Source organism: Natator depressus, chromosome 5 (genome assembly GCF_965152275.1).
Source record: "Natator depressus isolate rNatDep1 chromosome 5, rNatDep2.hap1, whole genome shotgun sequence".
Lineage (NCBI taxonomy): Eukaryota > Metazoa > Chordata > Testudines > Cheloniidae > Natator > Natator depressus.
In genome coordinates, this window is record NC_134238.1 from 47231660 (window position 1) to 47255528 (window position 23869).

Sequence of the window (23869 nt, forward strand, 5' to 3'; positions counted from 1 at the left end):
TTTTACAAATTTCATTAGCTGTTGTCTGAGCTATCTGTGCACAAGACATTTTTATTTTTATTGATGAATGTCTCTTTACAAATCTGGGACAAAGACTCTTAATCACAGCTCCTGTAGATCTTGTTGTTGCATGACTACGAGCTGTTGGCTTTCCTTTCAAACCATGGATTTATCTTGCACTTTAATTTGATTTATATATATATCTTCCCTATTCCTTCCAGTCTACTCATCAATCTGCCTTGAAAGCTGCAAGAACTTTAAAATTAAACAGTTTTTTTGTTTTTATAAATTTACCCCAGACCACCCCTTAAATCTTGTTTTTAATCCACTGCCTTCCTTAATAAAATCCATACTAGTTTAAATTGCGTATTTTAGAGCACTATGTTTTACCTTCATATGATCGTTTTATTACAGTCCAGTATGTGAGTATATGATGTCTTTTACACACATGTGTATGCACTGGAGAATCAGGAATAAAATTATAATCCAAAATAAAATGTTTAATAACAATTTAAACATATGTTTGGAAACTGCAACCCACTGGTGATACTGAAGAAATACTCTACTGTGAATCCTTCAAAAGACAGCTTATTGCCTTTTTATAAAGAATACTAGGGGATACATTTGGTGATGGAGGATTAAATAAATAATTTGATATTTGAATGGAATGAAGAACATAATCTGGATTTAGATCTGAGGGACTGGAAGGCCATCTGGACAGCTACACAAAAATATCTGTGTGCACTAAGAACATGTAATTGAGCATTATATATTTTTATTATCAAATTTAAATATATCTATTTTATTGTTGTTGATCTAGAATATAGTCCTTTATGTAGAAGGGTGTATGAATTCCCTGTTTGGCATATACATATATGGTTATCATGCCTCCATTTCTTAAATCTTTTAAAGATCAGATTACATCTATACTTAAGGAAGATATCGTGTTTCAGATCTCAGTGGATCCTGCTTTTTGTCCATTAGGTCGTTGTAATGTTGCTGGATTATCAACATGGATTTTGAAGTTCAAAAATAGGAGTGATTATATTGCTAAATAATAATTTAAATATCAGAATGCATAATTAGTCTAAAGATCCTGAGGGACAATGGGTAATTCTGGAAGTATCATTTAACAAAGAGAAGATGTTAGTGGCTATACATTCATGTATCTAATGAAGATAAGAAAAGACAGAAAATAAAGTTCAACAATTATTGCATATGGATTGTGGTGCTGGTGAAGATTTTTAATGAAGTACTGTATATTGCATTTCTGTCAAATTAACAATCACTTAGGAAGTGTCCATAGGATATAGCTATCCATCATTAATGATACACAATTTTCAGACATTTAGAGACAGAAAGAAAGATGTACCAGTAGTTGTTCTTCAAAAGTATAGCCTCTGCAGATCCACACTATATTCCCTCCCTTGTGAGCCAAGGAAACCTTTCTAAGTAGTGAATTGATAGGGGTGCACACACGTAACCCTTGAACCCAGTGTTATGTAACGGAAGACATGAATTCCAGCCTCCTAAGCATGTTAGCTGCTCTCTACCTCCAGACCCTTATTTTATATTTCCAAAGTAGACTGGAGGGAAAGGTGTCATTTTGGATCTGCTAATGCAATATATTCAGAAAGGAACAGTTACTAGTAAATTAACTTTCTTTCTCCTTCATGACATTGCTTTTGCAGGTCCTCACTTTAGGAGACCAGCAAACAGTGACAGTCCTTAGGAATGCAGAGGACTACTACTGTTTAAATAGGGCGTGAATTACTATTTTTTCAAATCAGGTGTCCTAGCTGGCCTCATCAATCGAATAATGTTTTGCAAAAGTATGGATTGAATTCCAAGTTGCCACCGTACAAATATCAGTTAAGGGCATGTGACAGACAAGCTGCAGAGGCTCTTATCTTTTGACATGTAGAGACTCTGGTGATCAGTGTCTTATAAATGAGAGAGAGAACCATTGATTGATTGATTGGGTATCTGAAGGTGGTTTAAGTCTTTCTGGTACAACACTAGCTATGCATAACATGTCTGGAGTTTAATCTGGACTGAAATACCTTGACCTTTCTTTTCCCCTCCTCCCCCTCTAAAATGATACGCAAAACTTTTTGGAATTCCTAAAGGCTTTGTCCTATTAAAGTAGTAATTAATAACTTTATTTTAACATCCAACATAGGTAACCTGGTTTCACCTGGTAAATCACGAGATTTTGGAAAAGTATTTAGTATAGTGGAGTCTTGGGAAGAGTCACAAGGCAATTGGGAAACAATCTCTGCAGGCCTGGACCTTTTAGAAGACAGACAGTTAGACCTTAAGGGGGCCTGCTGTGTCCTTCTTCTAGAACAAGGACCCTCCATTACTGATCTATCTGTCTGTCAAGGTAGAGCCTTCAGGCTGCAGAATCCATAGGGAGGAAAGTGCTGTTGGAATGCAGATCCACAACAGGGTACAAACCAATCTGAGACAGATGGACCAAAAGATTTAGAACCAGATGATTTGTCAGGGCCAGGCTGTGGGTGGCCTGTGTGCCCTGGTCTGTGGCTAAATTGCAATTGGGAGTTAAGTAACGGGGTCTGGAGTGAGGGGAGTCAGAATGCCAGGAAGTCAAGGTCAGGTACCAGGTTGCAGGAAATAGGCAGATAGCAGGATCAGGGTGGAGCTGGCTCAGGATACTAAGATATTAGGGCCAGGCATCAGGTTATAGACAGTGGTCAAATAGCAAAGTCGAGGATGAACCAGGATCAGAAGTCAGAGACTGGAGCGGAAGCAGGCAGGCGATCTGTACTGTTGCTCAGACAACTCCTCATGGTGGCTTCCTGGTTTAAATACTAGCCAACCCTCAGCCAATCAGTGGGCTGTAGGGGAGCACCCTGCAGACCCTGCTGGGTGGTACGTGCTGCAAACCCTAGCTCATGGGGTCTTCTAGCAGAAAGCCAGCCTAAGCGTTCAGTGGTGATGCAGAAGCATCAGCAGTCCAGAACCCCCATTGTCTCAGCTTCTAGTCTTACAAGTTCATATGTGACTGTTCAGCATTTTCCAAAGGCTTATGCTTCCTATTTTTTCCTGGAATCCATGAGCATGGGTCCAAATTCTGTGGAGAGACCCAGATAATAGAAGTATCATCTCCATACAAAACTTGACTACCAGGGAAGCACTGCATTCCGTCATGGAAAAATCCAGTCTCAGAATATTTTCCCACAGACAACTCTTTTCTAAGCGATACAAAGACCTTAAATGGCTGAAGGAGAAGTTGGTTCCAAATCCTCACCAGCATAGACCAGCTGCTTCAGATGAGTGGAAGCCCTACAACTTTTAGGACCCATTGCATCTAAAGAAGCTGTGTGAGAGACAGCGCATGCAATTCCAAGACCTTACCTGGTCTGGAAGGCCAGTGTCTAGTGGAACATTTTGAGTCTTTAGAGGATTCAGCAGCACAACCTATTGAAGAAGAGTCCAAGGACTTGTAACTTAGACCCAGGGCATTTCCCACGGGAGAGCCTCACTTATGTCCAGGAGCACTCAGGTCTTCTGCCATAAAAAAGGTCTCACATCTGTTATTCCTGTCTCGGGACTGTATTATTATAGCCTGCTATTTTGTAGTGCCAAAAGAATACCAAGTGCTTCACAAAATGTAGAAAGATACAAGCTTTACCTAAAAGATCTTAGTCTAAATTTTAGATATGAGTGAATGTAGGAGGGTGATATATAGTAGGAAGAAGGCAAAAGAACAAGTTTTTAGAAAAGAAGGATGGTCTTGTGGACTGGACTAAAATGCATGAGATCTGGGTTTTGTCCCTGGCTTTGCCACAAATGTCCTGTGTGACCTTGGGCATGTCACTTATACTCTGTGTGCCTCAGTTTATCATCTGTAAAATGGGGATAATAATCCTTCCCTACCTTATGGAAATGTTGAGGTTAGATTTTAATGTTTGTGAGCTGCTCAAATATTTAAGTGATAAACATAAAGATAGTATAAAATCCTATTACAAATAAATTACAGAAATACGAGAGTTGTATTTTGTTAGCTGTGTGCACAGCTTGTTGGTTCAGTCAATTTTTAAATTAAATATATGAAGAAGATAAAAAAATAAGAATAGATGTTTTTGACTTGCAAGTTGTGGGTATCATGCAAAAGTTGAATTTTCAGGAGGAATTTAAATGAGCAGAGAATGGTGGCTCCTTTTACAGAAGAAAAGCCTTTTGAGTAACCCTCATTCAATCACTGGAGATGCTGGTCTGAAATGGACATTTTTGTATTGCAAAAAAGTGCACTTTTTAAACCCGATTTTCAGGTGCAAGTCAGCCATAATAGACAAGCTGTTGCAAAACTAAAACAAAATGAAAATAAAACTTCAAACATACTAAGAATGGTTTAAACCCTATAAACTAATCATATATAAACTCATAGCTGTAGACAAAGATGGAAAAGATATTAGTGAGCAGGGCGGAAAAAATCCTAGGAGGGGAATGATTTTTCCCTGATTTTTGTAGAAGGGTCATTCTGATATTAGTGTGAACTACAAGTCTTTATAATGTGAGTCATGAAAGTTGTGAATTACCCTATAGTGGGAAGGTGGGACCATGGGGCAGAGAACAGGACATTGTGGGTAGTGAATGCTGTAAAGCAGATACAGCCTTCACCCCCGCCCCATCCCCAATTCCACCCCCACCATACCCTATATACACACCGCAAATGCACTCTGGTGTATACTTGACTGACAAACAGCAAGTTGCTCTTTGAAAGCCACCCATCTTCCGTCCCTGTGCCTATGTGTCCCCTAATGTAGATGGCAGAAGGCTCAAGCAGCAGCTCACCAATCCAAGCTTCCCTTCTCTGTTCCTGAGGCACTCAGTTTAGCTTTAGATGGCATCAATGGAAACTCTTCCATCTCCAGCAGCCAGTATTCTAGTGAGTGGGAAGGGGAACTGGAGCTACAAGAATGGAAGAGGGAGGAGAAAAGTCAGCAAAAAAAAGTAAGAGTAAGCAAAGAGCAAAAAAAGTAAGAGTAAGCAAAGAAGTAAACAGAAAGAAAGGGTGAAGGGAGAGAGAACACATACAGAAAACTGGAGAGATGGTGGTTAAATATTTGGCCATTAATTCATCCTGGGGGGCCAACCAAAAAAAAAAAAGGGAGGGTGGGGGCTGTGAACCACTGTGAAAATATGTGTAACATGAATTTCAGAACTGAGGAGCACTAGTTTGGAATGTGTGAATTACAGGCTTATTTTTTTTGCTAATTGTTGACTGTAAATTAATTTCTAAAATGATTACAATGAGACTAAAGAGAATAGTGACTCAGCTCTGTTATCCACTCAGCTCAAGTTGGATTTATTAAGGGAGAATGGTGGCATTTAATTTACAAAATCTGTATCCGATAGTGGGGTGGGACTGTAGTGTGAGTTTGACCACGAAGCACTCAAAGTCATTAACTGCTGAAGAAAATTCTTTCAATAGGGCCACTTAAATCTATCTTTTATACTTTTAGAAGGTTTGGCTTTAGAAATGCTTTTCTAAAAGGGGCTAGAATACTGTACTCAGTTTCTACAGAAGCTATTTCCTCATTTCCAAACATTTATGTTTTAACCTTAAATGCACATTTTCTGATTTTCACACATTTGACTTTATAATTGTAACATTTTAATAATGCTGTTACAAATTATTGATTTATAGCTTTAGGTCTATCTTGAAATTTTCTCTAAAAATATCCTTAGTTTTTTCTTTTGAAAGAAAAACTCACAAAGAGCCAGAGTATAATCTCTGAATGGATAGGTTCCAGTTTTTTATCCACCAAACAAAAAAGCAGCTACCAGTTCGTCAGCTAATATTTGTTGTTGTTTTTTTAACATAACAATGTCTGGTCCCTCCTTCAATGACATGCTCTTGTGAGACAGTCACAGCAAGCAGCTACCAGGGAGAGAAATCCTTCTAAAATAAATTAAAATAAATCAAAAACTGAGAAGCAAAGGCAATAAGGCGCTGAACTCTTCATAGCTAGCGTGGAGACAGCTCTTTGCCCTGAGGAAGACTCAGGTGACTTGTCTGACAAATTTATCTCCTTATCCAGTTTCTGGCCTAAAAGTATGGTTCTACAAACCAGTAAATCAAACAAGCTTGTCGGGCAAGTCTAAAGCCTCCTCACATGGTTTCAGACCTACAAGTATGGCTTCAGAAACCAGCAGGCCAAGAACTTCTTGTCAGGCCACCAGCAGAGATTCAGATGTTTTCCCCCCAAGGTAAACCTTCCCACCATTACCCTCTGATCCCACTGAGGGTTACCAAAAGAAACTACACCATCTGCTCAAGAAACTCCCTGAAAAAGCACAAGAACAAATCCGCACAGACACACCCCTGGAACCCCGACCAGGGGTATGCTGTCTGCTACCCAAGATCCATAAACCTGGAAATCCTGGGCGCCCCATCATCTCAGGCATTGGCACCCTGACAGCAGGATTGTCTGGCTATGTAGACTCCCTCCTTAGGCCCTACGCTACCAGCACTCCCAGCTATCTTCGAGACACCACTGACTTCCTGAGGAAACTACAGTCAATCGGTGATCTTCCTGAAAACACCATCCTGGCCACTATGGATGTAGAAGCCCTCTACACCAACATTCCACACAAAGATGGACTACAAGCCGTCAGGAACAGTATCCCTGATAATGTCACAGCAAACCTGGTGGCTGAACTTTGTGACTTTGTCCTCACCCATAACTATTTCACATTTCGGGACAATGTATACCTTCAAATCAGCAGCACTGCTATGGGTACCCGCATGGCCCCACAGTATGCCAACATTTTTATGGCTGACTTAGAACAACGCTTCCTCAGCTCTCGTCCCCTAATGCCCCTACTCTACTTGCGCTACATTGATGACATCTTCATCATCTGGACCCATGCAAAAGAAGCCCTTGAGGAATCCCACCATGATTTCAACAATTTCCATCCCACCATCAACCTCAGCCTGGACCAGTCCACACAAGAGATCCACTTCCTGGACACTACAGTGCTAATAAGCGATGGTCACTGTGACAAAGCTCTGTCCTTGCCTCCGTTGGTCCCGCGTTTCCTGACGGATTTCGCTAGCCTCAGAGGCTCACTGTGACCCTCCACGTAACCCTTCTCCCTCTAGAGACAAGGGTCACAGTCTACTGAGCCATTTTCATCATAAGCCAGTGAGGGAGGTGAGGAGAAGTTATCCTTCCTTGCACAGTCTCTGTTGTCTCCCAGTCTCAGTGATTAATCAGGGGGCAAAGGGGGGGAGGGGGAGCCCGGGCCCACCCTCTACTCCGGGCTCCAGCCCAGGGACCCTAATAGTATCAGCTATGGTAGCTGACCTTTTAGAAACATGACATGTACAATTCCCGGAGCTACTTCCCCCACAATAGCCCTCACTTCCTCAAGCTCCACTTCACCCTTACCTCAGGGCCTCCTTCCTTGTGCCTGATATTGTGTGTACTACTCAGCCTCTCCAACAGCGCAACTTCCTCCCACAGCTCCTGACATGCACACCCACCTGACTAACTGGGAGGCTTTTAACTAGTTTCAGCCAGCCCCTGATTGGCTTCAGGTGTCCCAATCAACCTAGCCTTCTCCCTGCCTTCTGGAAAGTTCTTATTTGGCCCCAGATGTCTTAAATGACCTGGAGCAGCTGCCATTTCACCTATCCAGGTACCAGGGATTTGTTTATCCTGGAGCTAATATATCTATCTCCCCCTACTTTTCTATAGCCATCTGGCCTTGCCCCATCACATCACATAAACACCACCCTATATCAGAAACCTACTAACTGCTATGCCTGCCTACATACCTCCAGCTTTCATCCAGACCACACCACACGATCCATTATCTACAGCCAAGCTCTACGATACAACCGCATTTGCTCCAACCCCTCAGACAGAGACAAACACCTACAAGATCTCTATCAAGCATTCTTACAACTACAATACCCACCTGCTGAAGTGAAGAAACAGATTGACAGAGCCAGAAGAGTACCCAGAAGTCACCTACTACAGGACAGGCCCAACAAAGAAAATAACAGAACGCCACTAGCCATCACCTTCAGGCCCCAACTAAAACCTCTCCAGCGCATCATCAAGGATCTACAACCTATCCTGAAGGACGACCCATCACTCTCACAGATCTTGGGAGACAGGCCAGTCCTTGCTTACAGACAGCCCCCCAACCTGAAGCAAATACTCACCAGCAACCACACACCACACAACAGAACCACTAACCCAGGAACCTATCCTTGCAACAAAGCCCGTTGCCAACTGTGTCCACATATCTATTCAGGGGACACCATCATAGGGCCTAATCACATCAGCCACATTATCAGAGGCTTGTTCACCTGCACATCTACCAATGTAATATATGCCATCATGTGCCAGCAATGCCCCTCTGCCATGTACATTGGCCAAACTGGACAGTCTCTACGTAAAAGAATAAATGGACACAAATCAGATGTCAAGAATTATAACATTCAAAAACCAGTCGGAGAACACTTCAATCTCTTTGGTCACTTGATTACAGACCTAAAAGTAGCAATTCTTCAACAAAAAGCCTTCAAAAACAGACTCCAATGAGAGACTGCTGAATTGGAATTAATTTGCAAACTAGATACAATTAACTTAGGCTTGAATAAAGACTGGGAGTGGATGGGTCATTACACAAAGTAAAACTATTTCCCCATGTTTATTTCTCCCCCCCCCCCAATACACACACACTGTTCCTCAGATGTTCGTGTCAACTGCTGGAAATGGCCCACCTTGATTATCACTACAAAAGGTTCCCCCCCTCGCCCCGGCTCTCCTGCTGTTTCATGTTCTCTGTGTGTATAAATCTCCTCAATGTATTTTCCACTGAATGCATCCGATGAAGTGAGTTGTAGCTCACGAAAGCTTATGCTCAAATAAATTTGTTAGTCTCTAAGGTGCCACAAGTCCTCCTTTTTTCCCACCTTGGGCCATGCTAAAATGTTTGGTTTCACCATTCTACAATCTTGCTAAAGCACTCAGTAATGGTTTTTTTAGTGGCAATCGTCTTGATAGCCTAAATGCATTCTGGTTTGCAGAGAAGGTGAAAGATAAATTATCTGAGTAAGAAAATTAACTTCTGTGAGCTAGTAAGGATAAAGGAAAACTGTGATTCAATACATGGCCTGTTGTATGTGAGGAATTGTCCTTTAGAGAATGTAGAGCCCCATGAAATTACTAGAAAATTTAAAGCAGAGAACCTTTTTGGGAAGAGTCTTAGCTGAAGTGCTCAGAAAAGATGCTTTCTCTGACACTCTAAAAGGCCTAAAGATTAGACTGCGGACCATGTCTACCTAAGATTCTCAGTTCCTTCATTAAGAACTCTGTAGTTCCTAATGCTTAGAAGGTCTACCAGAACTATTTACTTTAGAGAGGTTACAGACTCCAGTCCATACACTATGATCTTATAAGCGCTGTAAAACTTCTGAAGAACTTTATAAAGCTTACAAAAATCTGATAGAGTTCTCAGAACTCTAATTTTTCCGAGCAGCTACATTCAAAATATTAACCCCAAACTTATTTTTAAAATAGCTATGTGTACTGGTAATTAATGAATAAAACAAATTTGGAGATATTAATCTTGTATCTCAAAAATGCCTTGTCTAATTAGTTTCAGACTTTGAGAAGAAGTTTTTCTCTGGCTGGAAACAACATATGGAAATTTTATAAAGGAGTAATATTAGACAAAATATCAACAAATTAGAAGAAGGGGTCAAAATCAGCCTTATAATGGAAATTTCATATAATTTTAACTATGGAGATGCTACTGCTGGATCGATAATTCTGCTATAAACTGGGGGACCATCAGCTAGAAACAATACAGGAGAAGAAAGGTCTGGGTGTATTAGGCAATCAGAGGATGACTATAAGCCACCAACATAATGCAGCCATAAAAAAGCAAAAGTGATTCTAGAATGTGTCAGGTGAGGTATTTCCAGAAGAGAGAGAGAAGTATAAATGCCACTGTGCAAGGCACAGGTAAGACTTCATCTGAAATACTGTGTACAATTCTGGTCACCCATGTTCAAGAGAGAGGAATTCAAACTGGACCAGGAGCAGAAAAGGGCTGCTGGGAGGATCAGGGGAATGGGGAGGCTGTTTTATGAGAGGAGAATAAAAGAGCTGGCTTGTTTCACCTAGCAAAATGAAGGCTGAGAGGGGAGATGATTGCTCTCTACAAATACATCTGGGTGATAAACATTATGGGGGGTGAAGTGCTATTTAAGCTAGAAGAAAACGTTGGCTCAAGAACAAATGGGTACAAACTGGCCATGAATAACTTTAAGATGAAAATTAAAAGATGGTTTCTAACCATCAGAGGAAAGAGGTTCTTCCAACAGAAGTAGTGTGGGCAAACATTCTAGTTGTTTTAAAATAGAATTTGATAAATTCATGAATGGGGTTACCTGTCATATAGCATGGAACTGTACAGAGTGACGCAGGAGATCTCTTCCAGTCCTATGTTTCTATAATAATGATAGCCCTTAGCTCCAGATTGTTTTGCAGGTTTTACGTTCCTATATATATAAAGAAATTGCCTCTGAGGTTAACGTCTGTCTGTCTGTCTGTCTGAATATGATCTCTTTCAAACTACTTTGTGACTTCCATCCAATACCACTATTTCTATCAGTTATTTTTCTAACACATTACCTATAGTCAGGAAGGTAAGTGACTGCCTCTGGAGCTATTGCCTACTGTTTCAGAGATTGGTTGGTAAAGGTCTTTGTGTGAACAGCATTGTAATAACCTCTTCAGAGACACACAAACAACTTATTTGATGCTGTCAGCCTTTGCTTGCCTGGGATCCAGGGTATGTGAATGTATGCTGGACATCAGATTTGTAGATCCTTAGTACTTTTTGTTCTTCTGTGTCTTATGTTCTGAAATGAACATATTGAAGAACTGTATTCAGTGCTGTTGTAGCTGTGTTTGTCCCAGGATATTAGAAAGACAAGGTGGGTGAGGTAATATCTTTTATTGGATCAACTTTTGTTGGTGTGAGAGACAAGCTTTTGAGCTTTGAAGAAGAGCTCTCTGTAAGCTCGAAAGCTTGTCTCTCACACCAACAGAAGTTGGTCCAGTAAATGATATAACCTCACCCACCTTGTCTCCCTAGTATCGAAGAATTATCTTTAGGGAACTGAGTGAAATCCTGGTCCCATTGAAGTCAAAAGGAACTTTGCCATTTTTCACACCGTGCAAGATCCTTCTTTCATTATTTTTTTCAGAGCGCGTGGGGTGGAGTAGTTTTTTGTCAGAAGTCATGTCTTGAAGGACAAAAAGGGTGTGTTTCATTTGTGTTAGCTCAATCAAGTTAGCTTCACACAATTGAAAAGCCCCATTAAGATGCAGACTAACACATCTGAAGCCATGTAGTTGCCTAGGGGGGAGGCTAGGCTACAACATGGCCAGCTAACATGGCTTCAGATATGTTAGTGCAAATCTTAATGGGGCTTTTTAATCATGTTAAGATATTGAGCTAACAAGAGTCCAGCACACATCCTTTTTGTCTGTTAAGACAAGGCCAGAGAGCCCTGGACATTTGAATAGGGACTGAACACTGATCTTTTCATTCTGGTGCCACTCTTATTCTCATGCCAACCCTATTCTTCCTCCTAAGGGCAACTGCTAGCTGTAACAACTCTGCCATGGTTCGCAGCTGCTATGCTTGAGTGTAGCCCCTTTTCAATACTTTCAGCTGCACTGTTATTGTAAGACCTACCATTCCGTCAGTGATAGTTGTGTCCAGAAACCCATCAAAAATATTCTGACATGCAGCAGTGATAGTGCGTGCAAATATATTTAATGAAGAAAGGATAAACAAAACAGTACATAAAAAAATACAGCTTTCCAAAGACCTCAGTTCATTGACTATTGGATTTGAACAGCAAATTCCATACAGCTGCTGAGCTGCTGCCTTGCTACATCTTTCATGGATGAATTTTTATAATGTGACATTGCTACTGTTTTTAATAATGCAAACTAAACCCCATAGGGCCAGATTCTACCCTCAGTTACCCAGTCTCCTTCACTTTATGCATTTTAAAGAAGGTTCCAATCCTGCACATACTCAGGTGACAAGTATTGAAGCCTTAGGCCTGATCCTGCAATTTACTGTGTACAGGTACACTACTCTCTCCATGTACAGCCCCACTGAAATCAATGGGGCTCTGTATGTACAGCAATGTGCCTTCACTATAAATTGCAGATCGGGACCTAAGATTGTAAGATCCCAGGGCAGGGGATCTGTCACAGTTTATATGTCTATAAAGAGTCATTCACACCTATGATCCTATATAAATAGGAGCGGGAATAATTGGATCTTATTTTAACATAGTGTTTTTAATCATTTGCTTTTTTCCCCCAACAGAATCGTCCCTCCAGTCTGACTCCGTAAAAAACTCCAGAAGCTTTCTTCAGTTAAATGAGATAGTATTAATAAATAATGAGGAACTTCTGCCATGTCATATAATGGATCAGCACTGGAAGTTCTATGTGGAATGTGAGAATTTTGGATTTTAAGAACGCTTCTGATTTATAACAGTTTTTCTTCATCATCAGTTAAGAGTAAAACTGACTTTTTAGAATTAAATTGCCTTGTTACTAGCATTTAAATAGCTTCTTTAGCCTGGTAATATGAATGTAAATCAGATATACTAAAATATTACCCGGTATCTGGATTTAATACAAGAAACTTAATTTGCAGCAGCTGAAGATAATTGTCAATGCTGAACTCATGTTTTGTTTTACTATTGAGACAAGGGAGTGTAGAGGCAAACAAAGTCCTTTTATAAATTTGGCACTCACCTCCGGTCATACTCAGTCCCAGCATAGGTGGGTGCAACTCCATTGACTTCAGTGGCATTGTACCTACTTATACAAGTAGGCTGAATAGGTCCTCACTTGTCCAGATAAAAGCAGCACTGCCAGTCAATTTGCAACTAACGTTACAGGCAGTCTGCTTGAGCACACGCCACCCTAAATGACTGTAAAGGTCCATGTACCAATATAAGCAATTCTGTTAAATAGAAATTAAGATAAGCAGCTTTTAAAATAGCTGATTACTTTGCTTTACATGACCTAGAAATATATAAACATTTCTAGAAGGTGGGGGAAGGGGATGGGAGCAGGGTGGTTAAAAGCAAAATTTTATCCATTTGAAGTTCTCAAATGTGGGGTTTCTCTGATTATCAGATGTATTCAATCTGAAATGACAAAGGAAGCACTAGTGCACGGCAGAAAGTGAAACGAGGTCATTTACTGGTAAAAAGTATTTATTTTTTAAATCTAACAGCAGCTTCAAAATTTGCCCCAGCCTCCTGAGGATTTGTATTTGTTTAAATTTTAAAATGTCTGAGTCTTCCCCATTTATACAACATTTGACTACTATCACGAGAGTCATCTGCATTCAAATTGCAGTCTTGCTTTTTCACTCCCTGGATTACAAGAAATAGAAAAGATGCAAAGGTAACACCCAATACTCTTAACTCCAGAGAATAGGACAGAGTGAGAGACCCATGCCAAAACATGGCAGCCTGTAATAGTTATTGGGGTGTGAATTACTGTCTTGAAGGGAAGTTGAATACTGCCTTAGGCAAAAGGAGACTATCAGGGCATGAACTTGATACAGGGGAAGGAGAGGGATGCTTCTAATGGGAAGTGTGTTAATACTGTGCCCTGTCATGCATTAGTAGTCATTGATGGATAAGGCCTTAAAGATTGAAAAAATACAAACTGTCATGAAGCCAAAAAGGTAAAGGCTTTTGAGTGGTAGGTATTCAATAAAAGTCAGTTTCCACAAAGAAAAGAGAGAAACCGTTTTTCTGAGCTGCTACAGTGGAAGAATAGAAAGCAAAATCAGTTTAAAGTAAATGGTTATTCAAATATTGTTCATGTCTTGTTTGGAGAAGGCTACAATCTTATTTAAAAAAATAACCTTTGACCATCAGACCTACTGTATTGCTTGTAAGTTTATTTTGAATGTTTTCTTTGTTATAAGGTATTAAATAAAATTGTTAACAAAAATTGTAAGGTCTTGACAGTAACACTTTGTTATAGTCAGTATAATAACATTGCACATGATGGAAGTGCAGATTGAGAGGTGGTGACAAAAATATTGGATCACACGCTGATTCATAGGTGGGGGGAAAAGGATGTAAAGTATTATTTGTAAACTGCTGGTTTTTTACTGATTCAGTATGAGAACGTAAAAAAGCTTAATTTTCTTTGATTTTTTTTCAGTGTTCACATGTGCACTTTAAGCAAGTAATAGCGTTAAGGTGTCAGCTTGACAGCAAGAAATTAATCTGGCCTAACTACTGATTAATAAAATTAGCAAACCTAGTTTTCTACTTTCCAAATCCATACTCTTTTCATAACTTAAAGAAATAGGACATGAGAAGGGTGGTGTCTTTGTAAATGCTTTACTTTTCATTCCATGATAAAGAAGCACAGTTGATCCTAGACACTATGCAATACATGCGGGATCATCAGACCCCTGTTCTAGTGGGAATCTAATATGGTGCATTACACCCCAGGTGACAGACAGTAGTGGCTAGTCCTCCCGACCCTTGTGCTTTTGGCAACTGGCTGACTCCTCTTATTTAGTAAATGACTTCTCCTCTCATATGCTCTGAATGAATGTACATCTCATGCTATGCAGAGCAGAGGAGCCAGGAAGGAGAATTCAAAGAGGGGGAATCAGCTGATATCACTGCCACTGTTAATATTTCATGTAAGGAAAAAAGGAGAGATTTGAGGGGCCAGGAAGAGTCAAGGAGGCAAAGGGGAGATGAAAATAAGTGAGGAAGAAAGCAAAGGGGATTGACAAAAGAATAAGGAGGGAGAAACAGGAACATAAGAAAGCAGCTGGGGACCAGACAATAGAATACAGATTAATAGATTTTAAGGCCAGAAGGGGACAACTATGATAGTCTGACCTCCTGAATAACACAGGCCATAGGTTATGAAAGAACTGCACAGAGAAGGGAAGCAAGGGAGAAGTGACAATGGAACAAGAAACAAAAAGGACAGAATAAAATTCACCCAGTGCAGAGGGCCAGCACAAGGGTTATACAGGAAGTGGTGCACTGGCTCTCTGCACAGGGGTGAATTTTACCCAGAGAGAACAGAGCAAATCAAGAGACATGGGATAGTAAAGACCAGATTTTAGAGGGTATTTACCTGGCTAACAATGCAGACAGATGCCTAGTGGAATTTTCAAAAGCACCTGAGCACCTAAATCCCATAGGTACTAGGCATCTAGGCACTTTTGAAAATCTCACCAGGCATGTCTCTGCATCTTTAGACACCTAAACACCTTTAGAAATTGCTCTGAGACCTCAAGTTTTACTGCAAAAGTGCAGTTTGAATGAGCAACAGAGCTAGGAAGGGAGAGTGGATTTTGAATGAGACAAAGATACAAGTGTCACACTGTCGGCAGTGGCTCATGACCATGAGTGCCAACCTCAGGGCAGACTGTCAAAAAGCAAGACAGAAACCCCAAGCTGGTTGTAAATTCTATAATTAGATTTCACCGACCCAGTAACAAATGTGAAGTCCTAAAGCACTACAACAGTCTTGCCATGGAGTCACAGACAGTCCCCTTGGCCATTCCAGTCTATCTTGCCACCCAGGCAAGATGGATTTTGTGATAGATGATCACGTTACACCAAAAATCACAATAATAGTTGGGTTACTAGTCCCAAAGGACTAGTAACTTACCCCAGGTCAATTGTACTCAGATCTCAAACCAAAGACAACACCTGTCACCAATCCTGTAATAAACTAACTAAATATTTATAAACTACAAAAAGAAATGAGAATTATTTACAAGGTTAAAACAGGAAGCATAAACCCACAAGTGAGTTACAGCTTTGATTTAAAAAGGTGATATGAACTTCTATAATAAGCAGCTCTATATGTCCTTTAGGGCTGACCTATGCCAGGTAGCATGAGGATCTCTTGTGTATGTTTAGAAGTCTTTGCCCCTCAGAGTTCAGACAGCAGAAAGAGACCAAGTTTCTCCTTGTCAGGGATTTTTTTATCCCTTTCACCACAGAATCCAAGCTTGTGGGATGAGATCATGCACAGGTCTCCCCTTCCTGGAGGGAGTTAGGAATGCAGTCAACAAGGTCTGTCTGTGTCCTTTGGTGCTACACAATGCCTCATTTGCCTTCAGTGGGCCATCTTGTGTACAGGATAAGCACTTTACCTTAATTAATGCTTCTTTTCCTGTTTGGTGAGTTGCACAATTACAGAGGTTTACAATGCAAACACTCAGTATAACTTTAGAGCAGGGGTGGGCAAACTAAGGCCCGTGGGCTGCATCCGGCCCATCAGACCTTTAGATCTGGCCCTCGAGCTCCATTGCCCAGCTCTGGTGCTCCAGCTGGGGAGCGAGGTAGGGGTCTGGCCCCACTCCACCCACCTGGCGCTCCCATGTGTTCATGACTTGCGTGATGGGCGTGAGGGCACGCATGTTACTCTGCCTGCACAACCCAACTACGCCTCAGGTGCCATCAGAGCCTGGAACATGTAAGCCAACGTGCCTGCTACCTGTTGGCTTAGGTGACTTTGATGTTATAGTAATGTTAATTTTCCATTGTTGGGGATAAAACAAAGAGTAGTTGGCATGGGAGTGCTCAGTGGCAGTTTTCAAAGTTATGGACTGTTGGGACCTACGTGGGAGGAGATTTCTCAGAGCAGGGGCTGGTGAATCTCAGTGAGTTCCAATGACTGAACGCTGACCCCCGACAAATCCAGGCTAGAAAAAAAGGGCATGGAAAGGGGGTAAGTTTGGTTTAATTATTGTAATACGTTGTTATGATGGTATATTTATAATAGTAAGTAAAGTTTTATGTTTATTTCCACTAAAACATATCTTTATTATATGAAGTTTATTTGAATATCTCTGAATTGTTAATTTCATGAGCGTTCATGGCCCACCATACAATTTCCATACCCAGATGTGCCCTTGGGCCAAAAAGTTTGCCCGACCCAGCTCCCCAGCAGAAGCACTGGGTGGGGCGGCTCCCTGGCTAGAGCGCTGGAGCAGGGCAAGCCCCTGACCTCACTCCCCATCAGGAGTGCTGGACGGGCGCAATGGGGCAAGTCTCCAACCCCACTCCCCAGCTGGAACACTGAAGTGGGGCAAGCCCCCGACCCCGTTCCCTGGCTGGAGTGCCGGAGTTGGGCAAAGGAACTCGAGGGATGGATCAAAATGTATGACGGGCCAGATGTGGCCCACAGGCCAGCGTTTGCCCAATCCTGCTTTAGACCATGGGTAAGGTTGAGATTTTATCACTGTTATTTTTAGTAAAAGTCACAGACAGGATGCAGGCAATATACAATATACAAAAATTCATGGAAGCCCACGAACTGTCTATTACTTTTACAATAAATGATGGGGGTGGGTTGATGGGGGGATGACTGATGCCCGAGCCCCATGGTGGCTGACAGCTGTGGGGCCCTGCTGCTGAAGCTGAAGCTGAAGGGAAAATGTCACAGAGGTCTCTGAAAGTCACAGAATCTGTGATTTCTGTGACCCCCATGACAAAATCTTATCCTTTGCCAGGGGATACTGACATTATAAGTAGGATTAACACGTGCAGCATCCTACAAAGTTTCCATTAAGTCTAAATGCTAAACACATTCTTATAACACTAATTTCTATTTTAATTATCCTAATCCACAGGTAAGACAGACTGGTGCCCAGGTATGTATTTGTCAGTGTTCTGTGAGACCTTGGGCCATGGCATGAGCTAGCACCTAGTCTGCCAGCGTCACAAGAAGGAACCATGATTCTTCTTGAGAAGAAATGGGCCTAGTTACATTTTCCAGAAAAAAGAAAATGGACACAGAGAGACAGGAAGAGAAGAGAAAAATGAGAGAATACACTGAAGGGAGCGAAAAACACTAGATATGAAATGGAAAAGTAAAGAAATGAGAAAATAAGCAACAAGGGCTTGATTCTGTGCTGAGTTACATCTCCTGCAAACCCAGTCGCCCCACTGGGTTACACAGGGTACAAATCACTGCAGAGTTTGGCCCTGTAAGTGGTTAGTTGGGTATTTTTACAATTATGTCACAGCGATGAGTTGTTTTTTCCCCCTGATTTTCAAGTCCTAATTTGAGACAGAAGGAAAAACTTAACGATTAAACAATTGAAAGAAATTAAGGGAAGAAAAAATAGAAACAAAAAGGCAGAAGTGATTGATGCCATTTTGCCTTCTTCTTGGAGTGAGGTAGGCTGTCCAGCAGCCAGTCAGCTAGTAATAAACATCCAGGTCCCATATAGTCCAATTTAAATTCCTGTTCCTTATCTACTCATTGTGAAATGGATTTGGGGCCCAAATATCTCAGATTACCTCTCTCTTACCCAGCTTTATTGGCTGAACTATACAGAGGTCGTGCTTAGGTTGGCTACTTGCTCAGAAAACGTCCATAAGTGTATATTAACAATAGCCCCACCAGCAGTTTCTTATTTTTAAGAGCAAAGTATAAATAATTTCTGCAAGCGTCCCTCAGGTTTATCTGGCAAGTAGCGTCTCCTTCCTTTTTTATTTCAACAGTGGAGAACTGAGTTATTAAATTAAAAAAAAAATCCAGTGAGACTGTTGGTGGAGGAAGAGGCATGGAGGATACAAAAAGAAAAGAGATCTTTATTTATGCTGCCACAGAGTTGTTCAGGGCCTTGGAAACAGGGATGAGAAGTGTCTTCTGTTGCTCATACTTAAATTGTAAGTTCTGTGGGGGAGAGGCAGTCTTTCTGTTTTGTATTTGCCAAGTGCTTTGCACAATGGGATCCTGATTCATGACTTGGCATTCTGGTAATACAGATAATAAAATAATAATAATAAATTTGATACAGTGAATTTAAGGAAGGCAGTGCAGCAATTGAAAGAGGGGACTGTATGCAAGGGGTTTTAAAGCTGGGGTTTTTTTTGTATTTGTATTTTTTGAATGCTGAATTTTTGGCCTTGGAAAAGTTTCAACAATTATACCAATATAATTATACACGTATAGTTTAACAGGTGTAACCGCCTATGTGGGAGCTCTTATTCTAGTGTACCTTTTCTGGTTTACATCTCAACAATATATTGTGCCAGCGAGTTCCACGTGTTCTTTAGATATTGTATAAAAAGGTTATTTTATTAATTTAAAATGTGTTGCATTTAAGTGTTGTTAGTTATCTCCTGGCTCACACACCAACATTTCCTGGGGACTGATTCATGGACCTTATTTTTTCATTACAGATTAGATAGGGTGAGTAACTCCTTTCCCCTGCAGCCACACCCGTGTTCTTTGCATAAGTAAATTCCCTACTCGCTGTTGTGTACAAAAACTGGGCCCCCCCAGGCAAGCCTGCAGTCGCATGTTTTCCTCAGAAAAGTTGAAAGACTTGCTCTGCAGAGAGGAAACTGACAGGAAATTAGGCAAGAGAATGTGCCTCCTTTCCCGTGGTTTCAAGTAATGAACAATTAAGTGGAATAAAATATTTAAACAAGCCACTTTTTCCGTCACGGAAAATACTGGAATAAAGACAGAATAACTAAGCTCCGGAGCAGCTCTGGCGGGCCGGCCAGCGAGGCTCCGTGCACCCAGCCCGCCAGCGCTGGGGCAGGAGGGGCCCTGGGCGGCCGGAGGATGAGAGTCGGGGCAGCAGCCCCACAGCTGCGCCGGGGGGAGGAGCCGGCCCGGCTGCGGCAACAATCGCTGCCACTTTGTATCCAGGAGTGAAACTTTCTGCATCCAGGTGAGCGAGCGGTCGGGGCAGCCGGGCTGGGCACAGAGCAGGGGAGCCGAGCTCGGGCGGTAGAGAGGGACAGGGGACCTCGGGGAGCGGAGGAGCAGGGCTGGGAAGGGAAAAGGGGGGCAGAGGTAGGCAGGGACGGCTGGGGGGAAGGAGCGGGGGGCCGCGCCGGGCTCAGGACAGCTGGGGGGCAGGCTAGAGATCGGCCTCAGGATCCAGCAGCCGCTGGTCCAACATCTGCAGCAAAGGCGCGGGCAGCGCCCCGCTGGGGGCCGGCCTGGCTTTGTCTGGGGTCCGCCAGGGAGGAAACGAGCAGGGTGGGGTCTGGGAAAGGGGAGGGTGTTTCGGTGACAGCACTGGGCTGGTGGTAGGCGGGCGTTTGAGGTTATTTTGAGTTAGTGCTGGTGGCTGTCCTTTGGGGTCATGTGTCCGATCTCAGGGGATTATCTCTGGTATGTGGGGGTGATGGGATGAGTTGAGATCGGGGCTGGTAGTTGGGGGTGGGGATGTGTTGCTGTTGGGACTGTTGTAAGGGGAACAGTGATGGAGTCTCACCAGACACTTTATTTATGCTCACTAATATTAATCCTGGTGGATGCTCCATGACTGACTATTTCAAAATCAAGATCTGCTGTGGGAATTATTTTGGGGAACTTCCTGGGCCTGTGTTAGCAGGAGGTCAGGCTCTCTAGATGATCACAATGGTCCCTTCTGGCCTTGGAATCGATGAGTAAGAATGTAAGGCTCCAAAAAGAGCTTCAACTGGTGCATGAGTAACATGTCAAAGAGGGACATACAAGCCCTGGGGGATTATCCTGAGAATTTTCATACATCCACAGCTGTGGGTTTATAAAGCCCATGAGCGCACAGTAGGTAAATGTAATAATTATATAGGTCACTGGTTAATGTTGGGACCCTCCCTCTCCCATATATTAGTCCTCTGTTTGTTTCAGCCAGACTTTTAGTTGGGATTTTCCTTCATGTTCTGCACGGGAAATTGGCAGAGAGAGATTAGCTGGAACACAATGTCACAATGAATTTGACTCAGAGAGATTAAATGACTTGCCTAAGGAAAGCCAATGAATCAGTGGCACAGTCAGCTAAACCTCCTGTTCTTCTTCGACTGCTTCCTCATATCGATTCCAATTAGGTGTGTGCGCGCCGCGTGCACGATCGTTGGTAGATTTTTACCCTAGCAACACCTGGGGGGTCAGCTAAGGTGCCCCCTGGAGTGGCGCCTTCACAGTGTCGAATATATGCCCCAGCCGATCCAGTGCCCCCTCAGTTTCTTCTTACCGCCTGTGATGGTTGTTGGAACTGTGGAGCGTGGCTTAGCTGAACTCCACTTTCCCTAGCTTCTCATTAGCACTCGTTAAAAGTTGTAAATAGTTTATAAATAGGTAATAGTTCTTTAGTAAGTAGTTATAGTTCTTAGTGTAAATAGTAGTTGTGGGGTAAGGGGCTTCTCCCCTTCCCTCCCAGTACCCGGGCTGATGCCTAGGTCTCCGGGTTTCAAACCGTGCTTGGCCTGCCTTAAGCTGATGCCTACGGGAGATCCCCACGACTCCTGCTTGAAGTGCCCAGGAGAATCCCATTTGACAAGTGCCGCATTTGCAAGGCATTCAAGCCTCGGACTAAAAAGGAGCAGGACTTTTGTCTGAAGCAGCTCCTTATGGAAGCGTCACTTAGCCTGATGTCCTCAGCCCCATGCCAAGACCCGGTGCCAACTTCATTGGTTCGGAGCGCACCTGCGTCACCGGAGCGCTCAGCGCAACATCCGGGCACCGACAAAGACTCCCGGCACTGGACGTCTCCGGCACCCCTACCAGCGCGGCGGTGTCGCTCTCTCTCTCTGGGACTGAAGAGGCAGCACAAGCAACATGCTGCCCCGTTGCAGTTGCTGGCACCACCTGGGCCTTCCTCAGAGCCGCATCCAGTGTTGGAGTGACTGGCATAGGCACCAACCCCTGCACCCTGGGCTCTGGCGCCGCAAGCTCCCCGGTGCGCACCGTGGTTGAGCTTAGGCCACTGTCCACGCCGGAGACATTCTCCATGGTGCGCGACCTGATTGCGCTCACCGAGCCGGGACCATCGCAGCCTCTGGTGCCACCGGTACGGGCTGTTCCCTCAAAAGGAAAGCCCTCCATGCTACACCCTCTGTCGCAGAGCGAGATAGGACGGCACCAATCCTGGTCATCGTCCCGATCCAGATGCTGGTCTCGTTCATGGCACCACTCGCAGTCCTGGCACTGATCACCATCTCGGTACCAGTCGCATTCGCGGGGTCGCTCCGCCTCACAAAGATCTTCTTCTCAGTACGGTTGGTACCAGTTCAGCTCCCGGCACCGATCACGGCACCGGTCTGAGTGCCGATTTACTCGGAATCGATCCTGGCGCCAATCCACCCATAGATCTTCATTGAGGTCCAGATCTGGCTCCCGGTACCGATACAGCCACCGGTACCGATCAGGATCGCGACACCGATCTCCATCTCCCTGGAGCAGTGCGGTACCACATGCCAAGATGGCACCGCAAACATACTCACCCCACCTTGGCCGTCCTGCTCCGCCTTGAGGTCATCTCAAGCAGGAAGTGGCTACCACATTCAGGATCAAGAGGTGGATGGTGCTAGCCAATGGCAGGACGAGGGCCAGAACCCTAGTCAGGGTCCTCTGCAATGGTCCTTTTGGACTCCTTGGGCTTACCATCAGGCCCAGGGTGTCCCCTCGGGGGCTTTTCGTCTGCCCACTCAGAGCCCCAGGTACTGGAGGCCACCGTGAGTCGCCCTCCCCCGGGTGGCTCGGAGGCGACTGCCCTGCCCCCAGTTCAGGCCCACGCCCCTAGCGTGGTGGACCTAGGGCAACCGGACCCTCCCCAGCAAGACCTTCCCCAGGACCCGTTAGTCCCGGGGGTATCCTCCTCATCTTCCCCAGATGAGGCGATAGCGGGTACATCCTCCTCTGGCCCCCCACCTATAGACCTCCATGCCCACCAGGAACCTCCAGGTGGAGGAGTTGGTGGAGGTAGAGGATCCAGTAGTGGACATTCTGTCTGCCGACACACCATCCAGAATAGCCTTGCCCTTCATTCGGACTGTTCAGGCTAATGCCACTACAATCTGGCAATCTCTGGCCTCTATTCCTCCTACTGCCAAGGGGGTGGAGAGGAAATATTTTGTCCCCTCCAAAGACTTTGAGTACTTGTATACTCACCCCCAGCCATGCTCTCTCATTGTACAGTTCGTTAACGAGAGGGAGAGACATGGCCAACAAGCCCCCGCACCTAAATCCAAGGATGCTAGATGCCTGGATTTATTCAGGTGCAACATATACTCTACTAGTGGCTTGTAACTCAGAGTGGCTAACCAGCAGGCCCTCTTGAGCCGATACAATTATAATACCTGGAACTTGATGCAGAAGTTCAAGGAGCTTATCCCTCAAGAGTCCAGGGAGGAGTTCGGGGCTTTAGCAGAGGAGGGCAAGAAAGTAGCCAGAAAGAAACAAGCCTCGTTAGACGTGGCAGACTCGACAGCTAGGACTCTAACCTCAGGAGTAGCTATGCGCCGCATCTCCTGGCTACAGGTCTCCGGTCTCCCACCTGAATTCCAGCAAACCATACAGGACCTACCCTTTGATGGCCAGGGTCTGTTCTCGGAGAAGACAGACTCCAGGCTTCAGAATCTGAAGGACAACCGGGCCATCATGTGTTCACTGGGCATGCATACCCTGGTAACGCAATGTAGGCCCTTCCGACCCCAACCACAGCACACCTACCCCAACCCCTGGCCCAGACAGGACTTCTTTAGAAGACGCGGCCGAGGTGGTAGGCAGAGACAGTCTGGTCAGAGACGGGCCAGAGCCAGGGTCCCCCCAAATCATTTGCAGGACCCAAACAACACTTTTGAAGGTGTGCTCAAGGGTGGAGCACCAGTCTCCTTCCAGGATCCTTCCCTGTCTTTCTACAACCGCCTCTCCCATTTCCTCCGTGCGTGGTTGTTAGCCGATGGCCAGGGATGTTTGGTGAGGTGCCAGCTATGCCCGTTTATACCATCCGTGACTTTAACCGCTAGGACGCACTG

The 23869-nt window shown here is 43.7% G+C and overlaps 1 protein-coding gene across 1 annotated transcript in view; it reads left to right on the forward strand.

The window, feature by feature from the left end:
* Positions 1-13302, forward strand: part of ANKRD31 (ankyrin repeat domain 31) — a 108269-nt gene extending 94967 nt beyond the window's left edge. Inside the window, 3 exon segments of the mRNA XM_074953774.1 lie at positions 4794-4980; positions 10794-10848; positions 12409-13302. Coding sequence (XP_074809875.1) covers positions 4794-4980; positions 10794-10848; positions 12409-12560 — 394 coding nt within the window. The 3' untranslated portion in view covers positions 12561-13302.
* The last annotated feature ends 10567 nt before the right edge of the window (positions 13303-23869 follow it).